The sequence below is a fragment of the Meriones unguiculatus genome, chromosome 14 (genome assembly GCF_030254825.1).
Source record: "Meriones unguiculatus strain TT.TT164.6M chromosome 14, Bangor_MerUng_6.1, whole genome shotgun sequence".
NCBI classification, from domain to species: domain Eukaryota; kingdom Metazoa; phylum Chordata; class Mammalia; order Rodentia; family Muridae; genus Meriones; species Meriones unguiculatus.
The window spans coordinates 88,401,897-88,422,723 of NC_083361.1; the positions used below are offsets into that span (position 1 = coordinate 88,401,897).

The following is a 20,827-nucleotide window of genomic DNA, read 5'->3' on the forward strand; positions in this document are numbered from 1 at the left end:
CTATCTGAGTGAGCTTCCCCTCTCTTTGAATACTTTGCCCACTGCGGACCTTATCTGTTTGGTTTTTAGGCTGTAAACCAAGGGGTTCAGGACAGGAGTCAAGAAGAGAAAAAGATTGGCCATGGTGACGTGGAGAAGAGGAGACGCAAACGTACCAAACCTGTGAATTACGGCCAGGACAATGAGTGGCACATAAAATATCAGGACAGTGAATATGTGGGAGACACAGGTGTTGAGTGCCTTGAGTTGACCCTCTCCTGAGGCAATACCCAGCACTGTTTTCAAAATCAAGACATAGGAGATGACAATAAATACAGAGTCAACTCCAAATGAGCAGAGGACTAGAGACAATCCATAGAGGATATTTACTCTGACGGGACCACAGGCCAGCTTCATAACATCAGGATGGTAGCAGTAGCAATGGGATAGCACGACCCCCTTACAGAAGGGCAACCTCTTGAGCAGGATTGGCAAGGGCACCATTAATAACACACCCCTGACAACAGCAGCAAGACCCATCCTGACAATCCGAGGTGTGGTTAAAACTACAGTGTAGTGTAATGGACTGCGAATAGCAACAAACCGGTCAAAAGCCATGGCCAGTAGGATGGCTGACTCCACGGAGGAGAAGGTATGGATGAAGAACATCTGTGTCAAGCAAGCGTGGAACTCAACTGCTCTGTAGTTCAGGAGGAAGACATTCAGTACTGTAGGCAGAGTTGACACAGACAGACCCACATCTGTAGCTGCCAGCATGCACAGGAAGATGTACTGAGGCTCGTGAAGGATGGAGGTGGTTTTGATAACAAAGAGGATGGTGCAGTTTCCGAGGAGGGCAATTAAGTACATGACGCACAGTGGGATAGAGAGCCATATCTGCACGTCTTCCAGCCCAGGGATGCCTGTTAGAAGAAGACTAGGTGGCTGGAACCAGCTACTGTTAGAAATCTCCATGAAGATACCTCTTATTCAGCTGACGTCAGCCTCCAGAGGTTTCTATTGTAAGATTAAAAAACGATAGATTTTAAAATCAAAGAGATAACTCATTCTGTTCCTCTGGGTCAGCATTAACTCTGAAATGATTATAAGAATAAATCAGGTTTCTAAATCTCTCTGAGTAGCTATCTGCAGCTTGGACAATGAGTAATTGCTATTAAATGTAGAAAATGGTAGAATTATTTGCTTACTTAGCACACTCAACCTAATAACACTAAGTGATGAAAATTAAGGATATAATTTGAGTGCCTTAATGGTGAAAACAAAGTGTTCTCAAAGTGTCAATTTCTTGATGTTATTAAATTATATTTCTCTCTGTTTCGTTTGCAGTAAAGTTCTCAGAACTCTCAAAGAAGTCCTGATACTTTCCCACATTTCAGCGTCAGACCTGACAACATTCAAGTTCTCTGGGAACATGAACGTTTTTCCTGATACTTCTTCTGCAGAAATAAAATTCATGGTTATGTTCATAACTGCTATAATACCTAAGTTATCTGGCTAACTTCATTTGTACTCTAGTTCTTCCAATGAACTTCTGTCATTTGATATTTTCTTTAGAATTATAGACTTACTCTTTCAAAAGAGAATGTTGATCAAAATATAATAAAGTGATGAAATAACCAAAACAGCGATTGTTGGTTTTCTCAGCCAGTGCTAAAACAGGATTGGACATCAACAAATAGTTTCTTACAATAATGCAAACATCTCTTTACCAAAATACAAGTAATACATTAGTGAAAAATAAATACCAATACTTCAGTAAATACTTCAAATTAGCATCATGGAAGGGAAAGGTGTTACTTTATATCTTTATTTTTAAAGAAGTAAGAACAAATATTATCTTTTATTAGGTAAATACATTTATATTTATGTGTTGAAAATCTCCACTTTTCATACAGGAAAAACAGAGTGACTATAATTAATATGAAGATAAAATGTAAGGAAAGTGAAAAATTCAAGTAAATTATCTTAAAGAAAAGCCTAGAATCTAACTATGATATACTCAATACACACATGCACTATACACACACACACACACACACACACACAGAGAGAGAGAGAGAGAGAGAGAGAGAGAGAGAGAGAGAGAGAGAGAGAGAGAATGAATGTCAGACACAGAGACAGAGAGACAGAGGGGGAGAAAACAAATACACACACAAAAATTGGGACCAGAAGCTTCATTTTCCCTACGCAAGATCAGAATTCTGTATGCATTTTAACATACACAAATGTAAAAATATCACAGATGTTATTTTTAAAGTGTGAATATGTTTTTGAAGTGAGGTTCTTCGGTGAATCATTATTTGTACCCACTACTATGCAGAAATTTATTACAGTGTCCCGTGCCTGATGCCTATGTTACACGTTTTATTTCATAAAATGACTGGTAATGAGTTGTACAAAGCCCATCTGTTTTAATGACAGAGTACAAGGAACACGTAGAGCCCCTAGAAGAAGGCTCTCTGAGGACGGAAGGCTCTAAGAACAGGTTATCTTAGTGCAGTTTCCTGTTGATTTACGGAGAATGCCGGATTAACTTAAATGTTTTTAAAGGCACGGTACATAGTGGACTGGAGCATCCGTTACATGACCACTACTCCTGCTCAGCCAGTCACCATACTGAGTCTCCCCACATAAACACAAAGAACTTTCTTATAAGCAACATAACGCTTCCAAGATAAACCAACACAAATGCATGCAACCACTGACTGCAGGCTCCTGTATAAATGTTTAACAGTCTCTTCCTCTGCTGTAACTTTCTTCCTGAACATGTGGAATTTACTCTCTGCATTTACTTCCTTTTCTGTGCTTAGCGCTGCATAGATATCAAACACAACCCGATATTAAGGGCATCATCCACACTCTTGCAAGGGTTACTGTAAAACTCACTCTATGCTTAGTCTATATCACATCCTATTTCATTTTTGCTATTGTTTGTAGCATGTCACTGGCCTTTTCCATGAAGATGTGTTTCTGTTCAACTGATTTGATTTGATTTTAGTTATTTTGCATGCCAATCACATTGGATGGTTTAACCCACAAGATACAACTTAATCACTCTTACATTAGATTTTTTGTCACCTTTTGATCAAATGCTCACAGAAAAACTGTACTTTAGCTCTTCTGACAGTAATTAAATCAACAGATTAATGTTTCGTTTCTATGCAGCATTTTATTGATAGATCCCTTGCTCATTTGGATCATGAGAATTACTCTAGCCAATAAATTCCTGCCAAATGTTCAGTGTTGCTCTTATAATTAACATTTAGGACATTTGATTTAATGTTGTCTTCTTTGTGTTACCTAGATAGATTTTTCTTACCCAGTTGACATTAAGTGTCATTAATGTTGGGATTATACACTCTCTTTAGCTGAGTGAAGACAGCCATGTTTCTTTATGAATACTAGTGGCATAATTAACATTGCATAAATAAATAAAAAATAAATAGAAAGTTTATACACCCCTACTGAACCATACATGTATTAATATCCAGCAGAGACATAAAATTCACCAGTAACACAAAATCCACTTTAAGTTCTAGTGTGTAAAATGGAGTCATATTTTTAGGCGGGGGTGGTGGGGAAGCATTTAAACCTGAAGAATAAGTTCCAGAAACTAAGTTAATGGGAAGGTGGCTGTCATCTGAAAGGTAGCATTTTAGAACTTGTCAACTTACTCAGTTTCCAAGCTCCTGTTACGTGTGACCTGATGTTCATTTTTTTATGACAGAGTTCCCATACTAGCAAAAACATTGTTCAGTTTCTACCTGAAGATTCAAAAGCCACTGCACTCCTTGACCTTTTTAGGTGCGATGACTTGCCTCCAGCCTTCCACAAATCCTTTTGTAGCATCTACTCCTCCCTTCTTCCTTCAAGTTCCCAGCTGAGAATGTATTCTGCCATTTCTTTTCTATGAGTCCTCATAATTTGAACCCTTAACTCCTGCATTTTTTTTTCTGTTCTTCTATTAGATGTCTCTATTTCCACCTTTGGCAAGCTCTCTTTCCTCTCATTCACTTAGGGCCCTGAATTTCATTCTAAAAATGGAACAAAAGAAACTCCTGAACAAAAGGTCTTGTTTCTGATGTGCTGATGAACATACCGTGGGATCACTTCACCATAAAATCCTAGGTTCATAGAGGAGTTCACACCTCTCTTACTTCTCTTTCCAGCGTACCCACCTGGGCATGGGTGGAGAAGATGTAGAAGCCTGAGATGCTAAAAGCCTCTACTAGGAAAAGCTGCTTGGTTTGAGAGTTATTTAGTACAATACATAGAGAAACAGATGGCAGGTACCAGAGGGAGGCTACCAAAATATCCCCATGAGAGAACAGCTTCAGCGTGCCATACATGAGGTGATGATTGTTTTTCATCATCAAATTACTTGGAACTGAAACCTTTCTAACTTTTCTGAGTATCTCAGAGTCTTCATAATACATTACACACTCAGTTGTGGGACCCTTTATCACTACTGTCTGCTGCTACTGTGCCACGAGCTTTCATAAGGTGATGATGTTCTCACAAGTGATATTTTGATGTCTAACCTTACTTTGAATAATTTTTATTTTATGTATATAAATACTCTATCTGCATGTATGTTGGCAGGCCAGAAAAGGTCATCAGATCACGGTGTAGATGGTTGTGAACTATCATGTGGTTGCAGAGACATGAACTCAGGTCCTCTGGAAAACCAGGCAATACTTTAGACCACTAAACCATCTATCTAGACTGTTTTGAATCATTATTTCCAGTGGCAAATTCTTATTATTATTGTTATCAACAATTTATTCATTTTGTATCCCAGTTGTAGCTCCCTCCCTTATCTCCTCCTGGTCCTACCCACTCTCCCTCTTCCTTCCCTCTCCCTCTTCCCTAGTCCACTGATAGGGGAAGCCCTTCTCACCTACTGTCTGACCCTAGCCTATCAGGCCCCTTCAGGACTGTCTGAATTCTCTTTGTTTGAGGGCTGACTAGGTAGCCCCACCAGAGAGAAGTGATCAAGGAGTGATCACAATTTCTTTGTGAGAAATTGAGTGTTACAGTGCTATAATAATTCATCAGTATCATTTTACAACATTGAGATGCTATAGATTTTTGATAGATACAAGTCTATTTAGATTGAGCCAATGGTCTTATTAAAGTGTTGTTTTCTTTTTTATCCTTTAAAAACTGTTGGTTAGTATTTTATCCATTTCATATCAATCTGTTAATTCAACTAACTCCAAAATATTAGTGTATAGATATATACTTTGTTTCGCTATACTTTTTATTCTCTTTTCAAAGTTGTATTATTTACTTCCTACCTAACACTAAAGCTTGCATATAGAAGGCTATAAAAATACCACCTAGCAGTCTGGAAGCAAGATGTGTTGGGGCAATGGTGGTGATGCCAAACTTGTGAGGGTAGCCAGCCATGTCTGACTAACATGAGAGCCATGCCAGCAGAGGGAGCCTATGCCTGACACTGCCTGGATGGCCAGCAACTTCAGACTGGTCAGCCAAGAAACCTAGGGTAGAACCAACAACAACTAAAAAAAAAAATGATAATCTACTGTACTCATATCAGTGACTTGTCCAGGAATCATCAGAGAAGCTTCCTTCAGCAGTAGATGGAAATGGGTGCAAAGACTCACAGACAGACATTATAATGAGAGAACATAAGTTAGAGGTCTCCATAAGGCCCATCCCCTCAGACATCCTGGAACCTAGTTGGAGAAGGCATGGAAAGATTGTATACGTCAGAGGGGATGTAGAACAACAGAAAACATGACCTATTGTATCAACCAAGCAGGGAGATATTATATAAAGAAACTAAATCAGCAAGGCCAGGGCCTGCGTGGGTTCTGCAGTACCAGGTAATCTGTGCATATGTTATGGCTGTAAACTTGGTGGTTTTGTTGGTGGTGGTGGTGGTTAGTTGGTTTGTTTTTGTTTTGTTTCGTGGGGTTCCTAGCAGTGGGAGCGGGTATATCTCTGACTCTTTTACCTGCTGTTGGGACTCTTTTTCCCCTATTGGGTTGCCTGTTCAGCCTAGATATGAGGACTTTTGCTTTGTCTTACTGTATCATGATTTGTCAACCAATTGTTAATGTAATAAATTCCGTGAAGTGACATTTCATAATTAATAAAAATAACCATGCATTTTGTCTTATCTATTTTCCTTCAGCTCAAAACTCCAGTATCCGAAGACAGAGATGTCAATGTTGTAAAATCACACTAACCTTAGAGACATCTGGTATACCACGATTGGGATCCCAGGACTAGAAGATGCACACATTTGGTTCTCCATCCCTATCTGTTTCATGTACATCATGGCCCTTGCAGGCAATACCTTACTAATATTCCTGATCTTCACAGGGCATAGTCTTCATGAACCTATGTACCTTTTCCTCTCTATATTGGCCCTGGCTGATATAATTCTGTCTACAGTGACCGCGCCAAAGGTTCTTGCCATCTCCTGGTTTCAAGCTGGAGGCATTTCTTTTGCTAGGTGTGTGTCTCAGATGTTTTTTTCTCCACTTTATGTTTGTGACTGAATCGGCCATCCTGCTGGCTATGGCATTTGACCGTTATGTCGCCATCTGCTTTCCACTAAGATAGACCACTATTCTAAGCCCATCAGTAATTTGCAAATTGGGCATCACATCTGTGACTAGCAGCTTCTTCATCTGTTTTCCCTGGTCTTTCTAGTTTATCGGCTCACCTATTGTGGCAGGAACATCATTCGTCACTCATACTGTGAGCACATGGGGATTGCCAGGTTGGCCTGTGACAGCATCAAAGCCAACATTTACTATGGAATGACTGTGCCTTTGTTTTCTATAGGCCTGGACATTGTGCTAATCATCGTCTCCTACACCCTTGTACTTAGTACAGTATTTAGAATTCCTTCTCGAGATGCCCGACTCAAGGCTCTGGGTACTTGTGGCTCCCACATCTGTGTCATCCTTCTGTTCTACACACCTTCTCTCTTTACATTTTTTGCCCACCGTTTTGGGGGCCACAGCATACCACGCCACACGCACATTCTCTTTGCTAACCTCTACGTGGTGGTATCCCCAACTCTCAACCCCATCATTTATGGAGTGAAGACAAAGCCAATTCAAGAGAGGTTTTTCCAGGTGTTTTCTTTCAGTAAGGCCTGTTGTTGATAAAGATGGAGAAGCTTGATCTTAATCTTATTTCTAGAAACTGCGTAACTGAAGAGAATCAGAAGTTTCTCCTGAAATCTTATGTCATGGCAGAATTAAGAATGCAAATGACAATAGTTTTCGAGGATAAGGGGCAGTGCTGAGTTCTTAGCTTTCGGTTCCATATTCAGGTAACTTATAACATCCCCAGGAGAACTAAGAATTGGGCCTATATTCACAGAGCAAGCAACGAAAAGCGCAAGTCCCATATCAATCCATCATACATTCATCTTATTTTATTAAAAAGGGAAAGATAACAATGCTATGCTTTAGAGAGAGTTTAAAGTCCATATTAGCAATGTGGCTTCGTCACTGAAAATTTATGCTCTGACTTCAAGATCAGAATGTTAGATGCTCAGTTCTGGTCATGACTATTACTTATCCTGAGCTCTTAAACACTTAGTTGAAACCTAAATATGTATGAAAGTGTATGACTGTAATGTACATATATACAATTATATGAATGCACACATGTTATGTTTGCAAAAGGAGTTGCATGATAATTCCAAATGTGCCAAGAATAAAATGAAAATAATCTCTCTATTATGTCATTATGAATTGAAAACTAGTCTGTATTTCATAAATACTAAATTTTCTAGACAGAAAGAAATCTTTGTTTCTCTTCCTTCTCAGGCAATCCTACAGCATGCAACACTGAAATATTTTAGAGTAGTACTGTGAGTTTGACATAGAGAGGACTCAACCACAATAGCACATGTGCTAATTAAACTATTACTCACCATGGCCTGTGTAGTCTTCTCAACACCTCCAGACACATGAGCACAACAACAGATTCAAGCAAAAGGATTAATGTCTAAGTTGATGAAAAAAATTGTGGTGTGGATTTTCAGAGTTAAGTAAAATTGCTGCAATATTACTTCTTTACATAATTATACATTCCGGAAGACTGAGATTTTCCCTGTCCATACATTCATGAAGTGTCAATTTTCTTGAAATAAACTTTCTTCAAGTTAAGTCAAATTCCTGAGTATAAATCATTGCCTGTGTTCATCTTAGAGAGCCTTCTACAAATGTTTGTTAAAAAAAAAATGTTGTTTAATCCTTGCTTTTCTTTTTTTTATTTAACTTTTTTTAATTACACTTTATTCATTTTGTATCCCCCCATAAGCCCCTCCCTCCTCCCATCCCGGTCCCCCCTCCCCCCCTTCCTGCTTGCATGCCCCTCCCCAAGTCCACTGATAGGGGAGGTTCTCCTCTCCTTTCTGATTTTTTTTTATTCTTACTGCAGTTTATTCAGGAACCTTGAACAATCTTCTGACCCTGGGGAAAGCCAACCCACAGCTTAAATAGCCTCTGGGTAGCCAACCCAGGCGTGCCACGTGGGCAATGCAGATAGGTCCGCGTACAGGGAAGCAAGCCAGATCCTCAGCCTTAGCCAAATATGGAGTTGTTTGTGACAGAGAGCACTCTCCATCGAAGCAGGACAGTCTCCCCAAGCATGGTTGGATACCATAAAAAGCTAAAATGTCATGCTCAGGATGCGAGGCTAAGCACTGCACTCAGGGTCAGCCGCTTTCGACCCAGAGAAGAGCATGTCTGATTGCATGCTGGTTGATGCCCCAGGTCCCGCCTCTGAGAAAAAGGTATCGGATGGGTCTGATGCTCTTTGGGTGGATGACACCTAAATGAACATTGGTACAAAGTCCAAATTTATTTCTAATCCTTGCTTTTCACTAAACCTTTCATTACACTGAATGTAGAGATGAAGACCAAAGAGTCTTGACTATACTTCGGTTCCATGAATCAGGAAACAAAACTGATACTAAATTTTCTGTTACATTTTCTACCCAATCATAATATCTAAGATACTTTCATTGACATATTCTTTTTATTTTCAAATTATTTAATGCCTCTTTCAAAATCATGCTTGTGGAGAAGAGCTGTTCAAAGTACAAGGCAGAGCATTGGATATTTTTCTAGAGACAAAGTCTTGCCTGTTATCCATTCTAACCTTCAGCACATGATTCTCACTATTCTTTTAACCTTAGATCTTTGAATCTTTATCTATCGTGTGTGGTTGAATTAGGCATTACTAAAGGCCAACATCACCTATGCAGCTGTTACATCTAGGCTCCAAAGCCCTTCGTCTTTATCGTGACATTCCTTTTCTGCAGGCATTGAAATCTGCTTTAACACAAGCATTTCCTACCATTTCCTAGGAAACCAAATTTACACTGTTCTACTGCAGAGGAAAATAACTATTGCCATAAAGAAAACTCTCCATGAAACTTTTAAATCATGAGGTGTTTTTTATTTTTTTAAATCTTATTTACTGCAGAAGCCCATCGAGCTGACATTTTTATTAAACACTCTCCTTGAGTTTTCAGATTTAGGAAAAATCATTTGTGAGGACTTGGAGTACACCTAGGCTGAACTTCTGCTGTATTTTGTCCTTTGTCCGTATTGTATGCACCCTAAATTCAGGAAACGGAGATCCTTAACCCACAGGTAAGGAAGACAAAATGTTGAGACTCTAAGATTTCTTCATTCTACGTAAACTTTACATAGCTTTCCACTCGTCTCACGCTTTCCCACTCCCCATGTACAAAATCAGCCAGACATGTCTCACTGTGTTTGACCTTACATGAAAAATGTTTCCACTGCTATGAAGTTAAATGTCCCTGAAGGACATACTTTTATTTGTGAGAGAATTTTCTGTGTAAACAAGTTGATTTTAAAAATGAGTTTATTTGTGTCTTAGTCTTATTGGGTCTAGAGAGCACTGTTTCCTTTGAGTAATCCATCACCTCTGGCTCACAATCTTTTTTTTTCCTCTCTTCCACATAGGTACCTGGGCAGTGAGGGAAGGGTGTGATGAATATATCCCATATAAGACGATGTGCTCCACCATCTCTCAATATCTTCACAGTGTTCAGTTGTGGGTCTATGTGTTAGTCCCCATCTTCTAGAGCACACTACACCACAGTGGCTGGGCAAGACAGTGATACACAGATAGAGCGTGATGACCTTAAGAGTCAATTTAATACTACACTGATATTTTTTTAAGAAGAATGACAGTCTGAAACGCAAGAGGGGAGGTTGGCCCTGAACTCTCAAGTGCCAATCCTCTGGAGTTGCTAGAAATCCAGGTGTGTGTTACCAAAACAAAAATAACAAAGTCAATGAAATATCTAATGATATTCTGCTAGCTCAGCTGTCACCAGAGGCTTCATCCAGCAACTGATGGGAACAGAAGCAGAGACACACAGCCAAACACTAGGTGGAGCTCCAGAAATCCTGAAGAAGAGGGGAAGGAAGGCTCGATTGAAGGAGCTTTGTCTTCTTGAGGGACTCCTAACAGCAACAGCAGGGGCTGTTTCCAACTCTGCTGCCTGTTTTTGGGACCCTTTCCTCCTACTGGGTTACCTCACCAGCCTTAATAGAAGGGGAGGTGCCTTGTCTTACTGCAAGTTCAGATGTCACCTTTGTTTGCTATTCATGGGAGGCCTGCCCTTTTATGAAGAGAAACTGAGGAGAAGCGGATGGGGAGGGGCAGTGAGGGAGAGAGGCAGGAAGGACTAAGAACAGGGAGGGAAAACTGTGGTTGGGATGTGAAAAATAATAATGTGAATGTATATTATGTATCTTATGTAATATACATAATACATATATATATTAAATTTAAACAAGAAAAAAGTAGTATTTGGTTTTCCGCTAGGACCCTGACCTATCTAGTCTCAAGTTCTTGGCCACCCTAAAAATATACAAAACAGTAACATCCAAAAGGCTCAAACAAAGTCAAATCAGATAAAACCCTGGCACAAAGAAGGGGCTGGTAAGCGCAAAGTCCTACCCATAACAAAGGAATTGTAAGGATCTGATTGCTGCTGAAAGAGAAGTCGGTTCATCTGCGTGCACGAGCAGAGCTGTTTCTGGGCACTAGTTCCAAGCAGTACAGCGGCTGTCCGTCATGAATCTGAACACACATACTTGCTAAATTTCAAATGCCTTTAGTTAGTGCCTTCTTCTACAACTGAGAAACTAGACTGATTCTTTTCTGTTTTTTCTAGATCCTTTTGGGAAGGTTTTTTGTTGAGTTGTTGTTTAACTACAGAGGTTAACTTTAACATCTTATTTGCATTAGTTAATAGTGGTCAGATCTAGCACCCAAATTTATTTGCATTTTAGACTTAAAAAGAGTTCACTCTACTTTTTGTTGTGTTTGAAATTTGTAAATTGAACACATATTTTCTAATATGTAATTGTTTTCCATTTCTGCTTATTGTTGACATTGATTAAAATTTAATCAATGTAAAATAGGAAACATCTTGCCCCCTCCAGGTCTTTCTTATCCCCTTTCTTTCATAAGATTCCCTACACTCTGCCCAAAGTTTGGCACTCCAAGAGAAGAGTGGAGAGCAACAGAACCAAAATATCTGGGTACAGAGGTCTTTTCTGAGACTGATACTCCAACCAAGGACTGGGCATGGAGATAACCTAGAACCCCTGCACAGATGTAGCCCATGGCAGCTCAGTCTCCAAGAGGGTTCCCTAGTAAGGGAATCAGAGGCTGTCTTTGACATGAACTCAGTGGCTGGCTCTTTGATCACCAACCCCTGAGGGGTTTCACATATAGGAAATAATATACTGAACACTTTTAAATTTCAAATTAGTGGTTTTCTTACTATACTAAAGAACTATTTTTCATTTTATTAATCACCCTAAAATTTAATTTAAACCAATGTTGCCTTGCACAAATAATTTTCAGCAAAGTGATCTACATGTTTTTCAGTGTGTTTTCTTGCTACTTTTGCAGGTGAATTATGCGACTTGAATTTCTAAGTTTTGCTGTCATTGCCTAGTCTATGGATAATGATAACGTCAGGTGTTTTATTGGTTTAAATACCAATGCATGGATTATGTCCTAAACTGAGATATACTGAGCCTATTCAGGTTGAGCGTATAGAATATTTTCCCTACCTCTTTCTGTTCTTATACTGAACTAAGGACAGGCTGGAGGATTAGGTATGGTTGTACATAAATATCACTGACTTGGATATAACACAGGAAAGGATCTTTAAACTTTATGATAAATATGTGTGTGTGCTCAATGGCACAGAATTTGCCAGGCGTGCACCAACTTCTCAGGTTGATCTGTGCACAACAAAGGAAACAGATGATGATAAATTACACATTATTTTCACGTCAGTTGATTATGAATTGTTTTCAGGAGTCTGCACATTATTGAGTTTTAGATTTCTAACTCTATGAAATAATCACATTCTCACAAGAATCACATACATTTTATAAGTGGGAACTGGAACATTATCTGGTGTTTCTTTGTTCTTTCTGTTAGAGCATTCATAGTATTAGTTGTTGCCTTAGTTGTTATTAGTTGTTGTTATTCTGTCCATGTTGTCTTAGAATGACGTTCTTCTCACACTAGTTAACACTCAGTGAGCCTTTGGGTTTCAGTTAGTTTATTCTTTGCTTGATTGTTTTGCTTTAATTAAAGTACCCATGGTACTATAAACGTTTCTTTGTGTTCTTCAACTCTATTGAGGCTGACTCTCTTAGGACTGTAACAGCTATATGGCCAGTCCTTGGGTCTAGTCCTAGACACCTAGATCACGGAACATCTGGGGGTCCAGAATTGCAGCGTGGAAGAGGTAACAGCATACCCTATTCCTTATTGGAGAGCTGATGGCTGCTGCTTTCAGAGATTATCTCCTGAATGTTAGTTTCCGTCTTAGGGCATCTTAATTCAAACGAGAAAGACTGTGAATCTGTCATGGTTTTGCCTTTTCATAATATTGCATTTGACCATGTTTTAGTTGATTCAAGGTTAGGGAGGGAAGTCTATCTTTGGCTATTGAAATAATATTTACTATCAATAGGTGTATTTTAATGGAGGTCAGGCATACTCTTTGATCCAATCAGAGCATCATTGAAAAATGTTTTACGTCATTTCAAATGGATAATTTTGATGAGGGAGAATTATCTCAGAATATGAATGATATACAATTTCCAATATGGATATAAATATGAAAAATGAACATAAGTTTATTGATCACTCCATCATTACTCAATCACTGGATAAGTACCCTATAATAAGTGAGGAAGGATTCCCAGTAGGGTTTGAGATTCCACCTATACCCCCAGTTTTCCGTGTGATGTGTGATTTTCTTTATTACTTTCAGTTTTCTAATTTAAAATCCCCCCTTTGAGAACAAGTGAAGCAGGAGTTTGATTCACTTGTTTAAGACAAAATGAAAGAAATCATATAAGGGAACTTGGTGTGGTTAGTAAGGAAGCCTGAGTCTCAGGAAAGAAAGAGCTGGCATTGCAAGATCTTCTCATGATACATTTTACTTATTGGCATGTTCGTTGTCAGTATTTGGAAATAGGGTAGAGTTTTGATGAGAGATAAAAAATAAAATAAGATGTAAAATGGAAATGAAGTGCTTGGAATTCATGCAGTTAGAAAGAGGATGAAAAAAAGTAAACTTATCCACATTTAAACAATAATTCTATTATTTACTTTACAATATTATACATGTTTGTTAATTCTTATTTATGGCTTCTTCTACCTGGTTACAGATGCAGTATGATACCAAACTTGTTGTGGGCTATTTTCTTTATTAGGATACGCCATGATTATTAGGGAGAAAAGTGCACTGATGTAAATTATACTATATTGGTGGTTCTCAGGTCAGAGCTTAATGACTGGGAAGACAAATAGAGCCTATATAAGTACTGTGAGAATCATGCCATCTCTGCTTCTTTTATAACCATTGGTTATCTAAATCATTCCCTATGAGCAACATGTCTTTGTGTCCCCTGGAGATATACTTTAACACATGAATACACATTTATAGAAATGTAACACTTTGAGCATAAATTACAAAGTTCGGCACAAAACATAAAGGAAGACTACAGAATATTAGCTGTAAATCACAGAAGGAACAGATTGGAAAGATCAAGACTCCGAATTACAAACCTGAGTACTACCCTAAGAATAGGACAAAAGTGTCCTCTAACCAAACCTGTTTATTGTGGGTGTTGCTGCCATCTTGCAGAAGGATTTGCCAGGCCACCCAGCAAACTTTTTAAGTGCAAGAAAGCTCTGCTTTTCCTGTGATGAGATCCACTGTCTTTATCCTGTAATTTTCCTACATACCCCAACTGTCCAAATGAGAAATCTGCTGGCTGTTAGATTAACTTGTAAAGCCTCTCTTTCTGTTGAAATGTCCTTAATTCTACTAAAAATGAAAAAATCTTCTGGTACTGCACATGCTTGCAAAGTCCTATATTCTCAGTATTTGGAAAGCCAAGAAAGGAAAAGAACTTCAAGGCAGTTTTAGGCTTAAACAAGAGATTACCTCAGAAAAGTCAATCTTCTGTCTCATGTCTTCTAGATCTTTCACCAGTAACAGAAAAAATTTACTAACGTATTTTATGCTTCACAATACATTTTAAATCATTTTAGCTCATTTATAAGCTATATTATTTAACAACTTTTTGAAGTTAGTATTTGCTTTTGTTTTATTAAAAGACCTGCATCAAATATTAAGTTTTTTAAAAATATCTTCCATATGGTCCACTGTATTTGTCTGACTTTGTTTGTCTCAAGAGAAGTACAAAAACTATTTTCATTTAACTTCTCTTATCATGATATAATTTTAATTTTATACTTGCTTATTTGCATTGTTCCTTCAAATTTATAAATATCTCATTTCTCTGGCCTAAGCCAGAGAAAGAAAATTCTCTGAGATTCTTTGATTCACACAGGTCTGTTTTTTTATTTGTGAGTGACAATCTTGTGCCAGTCACCTGTCTGGTAACTTTCTGCTGTTTAAAAATGTATGTTTTAAAAACTTCTCAACACAAGATAACTCGTCTCTCATTAATTCTTTTGAATTTTACTCATGGTAACTTGATGTTTTTATTTCAAGTCTTATCAATAAAACAACAATGAAGACACATTGATTAATGATAGTGATTATACTAGTAGCAAGAAAATATTGTGGTATCAATTAAAATTGTCAAATTAATATAAAATAAAACATGCATCAGAATGCGCGAAAATATTTTAAAAACAGAGCATGTGAGATAAGAGGCACAAGTATGGCAACAGCACAAGACAGTGGCAGGGTGTACTGAGTGCCGGAACACACACAGGTTACAGTCCTGAAAACAAGAGCAGAGTTGTGAAATCAAAATGCTAAGATAACTCAGTGTTGTACCTAGTGAGGACTACCTATCATCAATCAGGGAAAAAGGCTTTCACGCTTCCATTTTGATGGTAACATAGTAAAATGTTGAGAACAGTTTCTTGTATTTATGCCAAATTTAAATTTTGTGCAATTATTGCAGTTTACTATCACCAGCAATACCAACATTGTAAAATTTGTGTTTCTTTTTCTGTTCATGAAATGTTCCTTTTTATTATATGTTAACTTTATTAAAATATCATTTCTCTTTTACTATTTGGACAATTTCTTTTCAAGTAATTTCTGAATTATTTTCTCAAAAAAAAAAAGCCAGAAATTAACCATGATTCCTGATTTTTTTTTTCATCATCATCTCCAGTATCAGAAAGCAGAGGAAAAGATGACAACCTCTTTAAATTACACCAATCTCAGAGACATCTGGTATACCCTGATTGGGATCCCAGGACTAGAAGAAGCACATGCTTGGCTCTCCATCCCCATCTTTTCCATGTACGTAGTAGCTGTTGTTTCTGATCTTCACCGATCACAGCCTTTATGAACCTATGTACTTCCTCCTCTCTATGTTGGCCCTGGCTGACATATTCTTGTCCACAGTGACTGTTCCAAAGGTATTAGCAATATTCTGGTTCCAAGCTGGAGGCCTTTCTTTTGCTAGCTGTGTGTCTCAAATGTTTTTCCTCCACTTCACCTTTGTGACAGAGTCTGGAATATTGCTATTGATGGCATTTGATCGTTACGTGGCCGTCTGCTACCCACTGAGATACACCAGTATCCTAACCCTACGTCATCAACAAAGTAGGCATTGTGCCTGTTATTAGAGGCTTCTTCATACGCTTTCCCCTGCGCCTGTTATTAGAGGCTTCTTCATACGCCTCCCCTAATCTTCTGGTTTATCAGCTGACTCACTGTGGGAGGAACATCATTCGTCACTCATACTGCGAACACATGGGGATTGCCAGGTTGGCCTGGGACAGCATCACGGTCAACATTTACTATGGAGTGGTTGTACTTGTATTTTCCATATTCCGAGATGTGGTACTGATTTTTGTCTCATATGCTCTTATACTTTGTGTTGTGTGTAGAATACCTTCCCAAGCCACCCGCCTAAAGGCTCTGAGTACATGTGGCTCCCAGTCTGTGTCATCTTGTTGTTTTATACACCAGTTTTCTTTTCTTCCCTTGCTCACCATTTTGGTGGTCATAACATACCATTGCATGTTCACATTCTCCTTGCTAACCTCTGTGTAGTTCTATCACCCTCCCTCAGCCCCATCATTTACAGAGTGAAGACCACGCAAATACAGGAGAGAGTTGTTCAGGTCTTTTCTCTGAACAGGCCACATTGTCGACATAAAACAAGCAAAGCGTGTACATAGCGAAAAACTCATTTGTTCAGCCTAGCTCACTGTAATATGCATTTTTTTCTCAAAGAACCTTTCACCCTTCTCAACAAATATATCTGTATGATTTCATATTTGTAAAAACAAATTTTAAAGACAAAATTATTTTAATATCATCATGAATTTGGTACCATCAAAATTAATTTCTCAGATAATTGCCATCAATGCCATCAAGTAAATTTTCATAGTAAGCAAGGATATCATATTTGAGACTTTAGCAAAAGAAATTATATTATGAGACTTTAGCAATTAAAAAATGCCTCTTCAGGAGACATGCTTTTAGAATATAATACATCATCCGGCATTACCCATCATAACCCAGAGGTATTAGTGAAGAACTTGAAATAATGTATTAACAGAAATTCCATGAACAAACGTGGGAGATACAATATAAATTTAACCCTAACAGCTCACAGCAAAGGCAAGAAAGTATCCTTGCAATGACTGTCTCAGTTTTACATGACCATGATCATTTTGGTCTAAATGTTTCCCTGAGACTCTGGTTTTGTTTTCACCATTTTCTTGAATACCTATATTAATGTAGTTTCAGGTAGAAGGCCAGAGGCTAGACAGACGGTTCTGAGGCAAAGAGCACTTGTTACTCTTGCTCACAATTGGACTGTGGTTCACAGCACCCATGTTAAATAGTTCAAAACGGTCTGTCCCTCCAAGGTCACCCTCTTTTGGCCTCCACCAGTACACGCACACTGGGATTTGCACAGAAACACATCCACATAAGTAAGGATAAAATAAATCTTGTTTAAAATTGAGAGGTGCTGTTTACAAAAAAAGGCTTCAGAAGCAGACATTCTTCACAACTCTCTATCTTCAAAACAGTGGATACATAAGAGACAAAACACTCTGCTATAGGAAGACACAGAAGGAGTCATTCTGATCCCAGGTGCAAGAAGGGGCTTGACCCCGGCGATTGACGGCTTCAGTCAGAACCCACACAAAGAGAATGCAGGATGTGTGTGCACGTACATGTGTGTGCAAGTGTGTATGTATGTGTACATGTGTGTGCATGTGTGTGCGCATATGTATGTATGTCTGAGTGTGTGTATGTGTGTGTGCATATGTGTACATGTGCATATGATCTGTGTATGTGCAGGAGTACATGTGTGTGTTTGTGTGTGTGTGTGTGTGTGTGTGCTCACATGCATGCTGTGGTCTTTTGTTTTATTGTTGTTTGTTGACTTCCTGTATTCCAAGATGAAGAAAATAAACCCTGAGAAGCCATCATAAGAGATAACAATTGGATTCTGAGCCTAAGTGATGGACCTTTACACACTGGGGTGTCTCTGGACATTTCCTTTCATTGATTAGTAGTCTATTACACACATGTGAAAGAAAATAAACTCATGGTGTGCATCATCTATATCAAAAGAAAATGAGGAAAACTGATTTGCAATAAGCAACTTTTTAATGGAAGCAAAAGAGTGAACTTTTTACTCACAACTATGTCAAAATTTCCTAGAAAATAAAATTAGTCGAAGTAAAAGTGACAAATGGAGAATCCTGTGACTTTGAATAATTCCGTTTAGTGAGATAACTTATATAACTTCTCAGGACATGTAGTTTCTGTATATATACACATACTCATAGATTCATGTAACAGTTACTGGAAATATAGGCCACTAATTTGAAAGAGTTTGTAAGAGTTTGAAAGGAGATAAGGGAAGGGGGAATTATATATTTGTATTGTAATCTCAAAACTAAATAATGAAGATTGCTTACCTTTTCTTTATGAACAGAAATTGCCATAAATATGACAGTTCCCTAATCATGAGCAGACATTGCTCATATTTACATGTATGAGTTGTAAATATGTTAGACATTCCATGTACTTTTAAACTGTAAATATATTTTGATCTTCAAATGTGATTAGATTTCCTGTCACTTCTTTAGAGTCCTGCTGTCTTTTTCCCATTAATTAATTTATTTATTCACTTTACATGCTGATCACAGCCTCCTCCCCTCCTTCCATTCTTATTCTTTCTCCATTCTCCCCTTCCCTTCTCCTCGGAAGAAGGGGAAGAAGGGGGGATCCCCCATGGGAACCAGCCTGCCCTGACACATCAAGTCTCAGCAGGATTAAACACTTCCTTTCCCACTGAGGAGACCAGACAAGGCAGCCCAGCTAGGGGAAAAGGATCCAAGGCAAACAACACAGTCAGAGACAGTCCCTGCTCCAATTGTTAGGGGCCCACATGAAGAATCTGCTAAGGGTACAAGGAACCTAGGTCCAGCCCATGCATGCTCTGTGGGTGATGGTTCAGACTATGTGAACCCCCACCGGCCCAGGTCAGTTTGCTCTGTAGGCTTTCTTGTAGTGTCCTTGACCCCTCTGTTTCCCTCAATTCTTCCCCACACTTTTCCACAAGACTCTCTGAGCTCTACTTATTGTTTGGCTATGGGTTCCTGCATCTGCTTCCATCAGCTGCTGGATGAAGCCTCTCAGAAGACAGTTATACCTCTGTCCTGGAAGCATAAAAGAATACCACTAATCGTGACAGGGTTGGCTCTCCCCCGTGGGTGAGTCTCAAGTTAGGGCAGGCATTGGTTGGCCATTCCCTCAATCCCCGCTCTGTCATTATCCTGCACTTCTTCTAGCAGGACAAATTTTGGGTTGAAGGTTTTGCAGGTGAGTTTGTTTCCCCTTCCTTCCAGTGGAAGTCATACCTAGCTGCAGGAGGTATGTTCAGGCTCCATATGTTTCACTGCTAGAGTCTCAGGTAGAGTCACCCCCATAGATTCCTGGGAGTCACCCCTGTTCCAGGTCTCCCTCTCATCCCAGAGATGCCCCAACACAGATTTCAGTCCTCTCTCCCCCTGCAACCCTTGCTCTCCCCACAGCTGAGCCCTGCCTCTGGGCCCCTCCTCACCCACTCTCCCACACAGGTCCCTCCCTCCACGTTAGATGTCTGTTTTTCTTCTTCTGAATGATATTTAAGCATATTAACATTGCTTAGCTTCTTTGGGTCTGTGGACTACAGCATGGTTATCCTGTACTTTATGGCTAATGACCGCATATAGGTGAGTATATACCATATGTGTCTTTCTAAGTCTAGGCTACCCCAAGGAAATTTTTATGTCCTTAATCATCAGGGAAATGAACATTAAAACAACTCTGAGATTCCATCTTACACTCTTCAGAATGGCAGGATCAAAAACTCAATGGCACATGCTGGCAAAAATGTGGAGCAAGGGAAACAGTTTTCCATTGCTGGTGGGAGAGAAAAACTTGTACAAACACTTTGAAAATTACTCTGCCAGATTCTCAGAAATTTGGAAATAGTTCTACCTCAAGACACAACTATACCACCCCTGCGCACACACCCAAAAGTTGCTCAATACAACAAGGACATTTGCCCAACTATGTTCATAGCAGCTTTATTCACGATAGCCAGAAATTGGAAACAACCTTGATGTCCATCAACTGAAGAATGGATGAAGAAAATGTGGTACATCTACACAATGGAATACTACTCAGCTGTTAGAAACAAGGGCATAATGAAATTTGCAGGCAAATGGAGGAACTAGAGTCTTGTGGTCTTTAGTTTCTATTTCAATAAAAGCTAGAACCAAGATAATGTGGTTAAAAGTTGTTGAAAACAGAAAGGAAAGAAACTCAGGAAAATATATCTGTCATGAACAAAGAAAAGGAGACACCAGCACAGAAAGGTAATAAAGAAAATACATTCATTTTCTCGGGTTCAGCTGAACATTTTATTATCATTGTTCACATTGTTGGGTTATGAAAAGAAAGCTACCCAATGTACATCAATGATGTAGATAGTGAAACCCTACTTTGTGCTTGACTACCTGAAGGAAATTATCCTGGAAGTTTTGGTTTCTTTAAAAATTCAGTTGCATTTTGTACCCATTCTAGTATCTAATAAGAAAGACTTTCATCCAAAACAAATCAAAAGAAGTAGAGAAGGACACTTCATATTGAGCAAAGAGAATATCCACTAAGGTGACTTTTCAGTTCTCAAAATCTATGCCCCAAATATAAGGTCACCCTCATTCATAAAAGAAACAT

The 20,827-nt window shown here is 38.7% G+C and overlaps 1 protein-coding gene and 2 pseudogenes across 1 annotated transcript; 2 read left to right on the forward strand and 1 right to left on the reverse strand.

The window, feature by feature from the left end:
- LOC110541511 (olfactory receptor 51G2-like) lies at positions 1 to 954 on the reverse strand. The gene has a single exon (XM_021628249.1). It carries the CDS (start codon positions 952 to 954, stop codon positions 1 to 3), a length of 954 nt encoding a protein of 317 aa, XP_021483924.1.
- A 5,237-nt stretch (positions 955 to 6,191) lies between these two features.
- Positions 6,192 to 7,148, forward strand: LOC110541510 (olfactory receptor 52Z1P-like; annotated as a pseudogene).
- An 8,613-nt stretch (positions 7,149 to 15,761) lies between these two features.
- On the forward strand, positions 15,762 to 16,758 carry LOC110541516 (olfactory receptor 52Z1P-like; annotated as a pseudogene).
- The last annotated feature ends 4,069 nt before the right edge of the window (positions 16,759 to 20,827 follow it).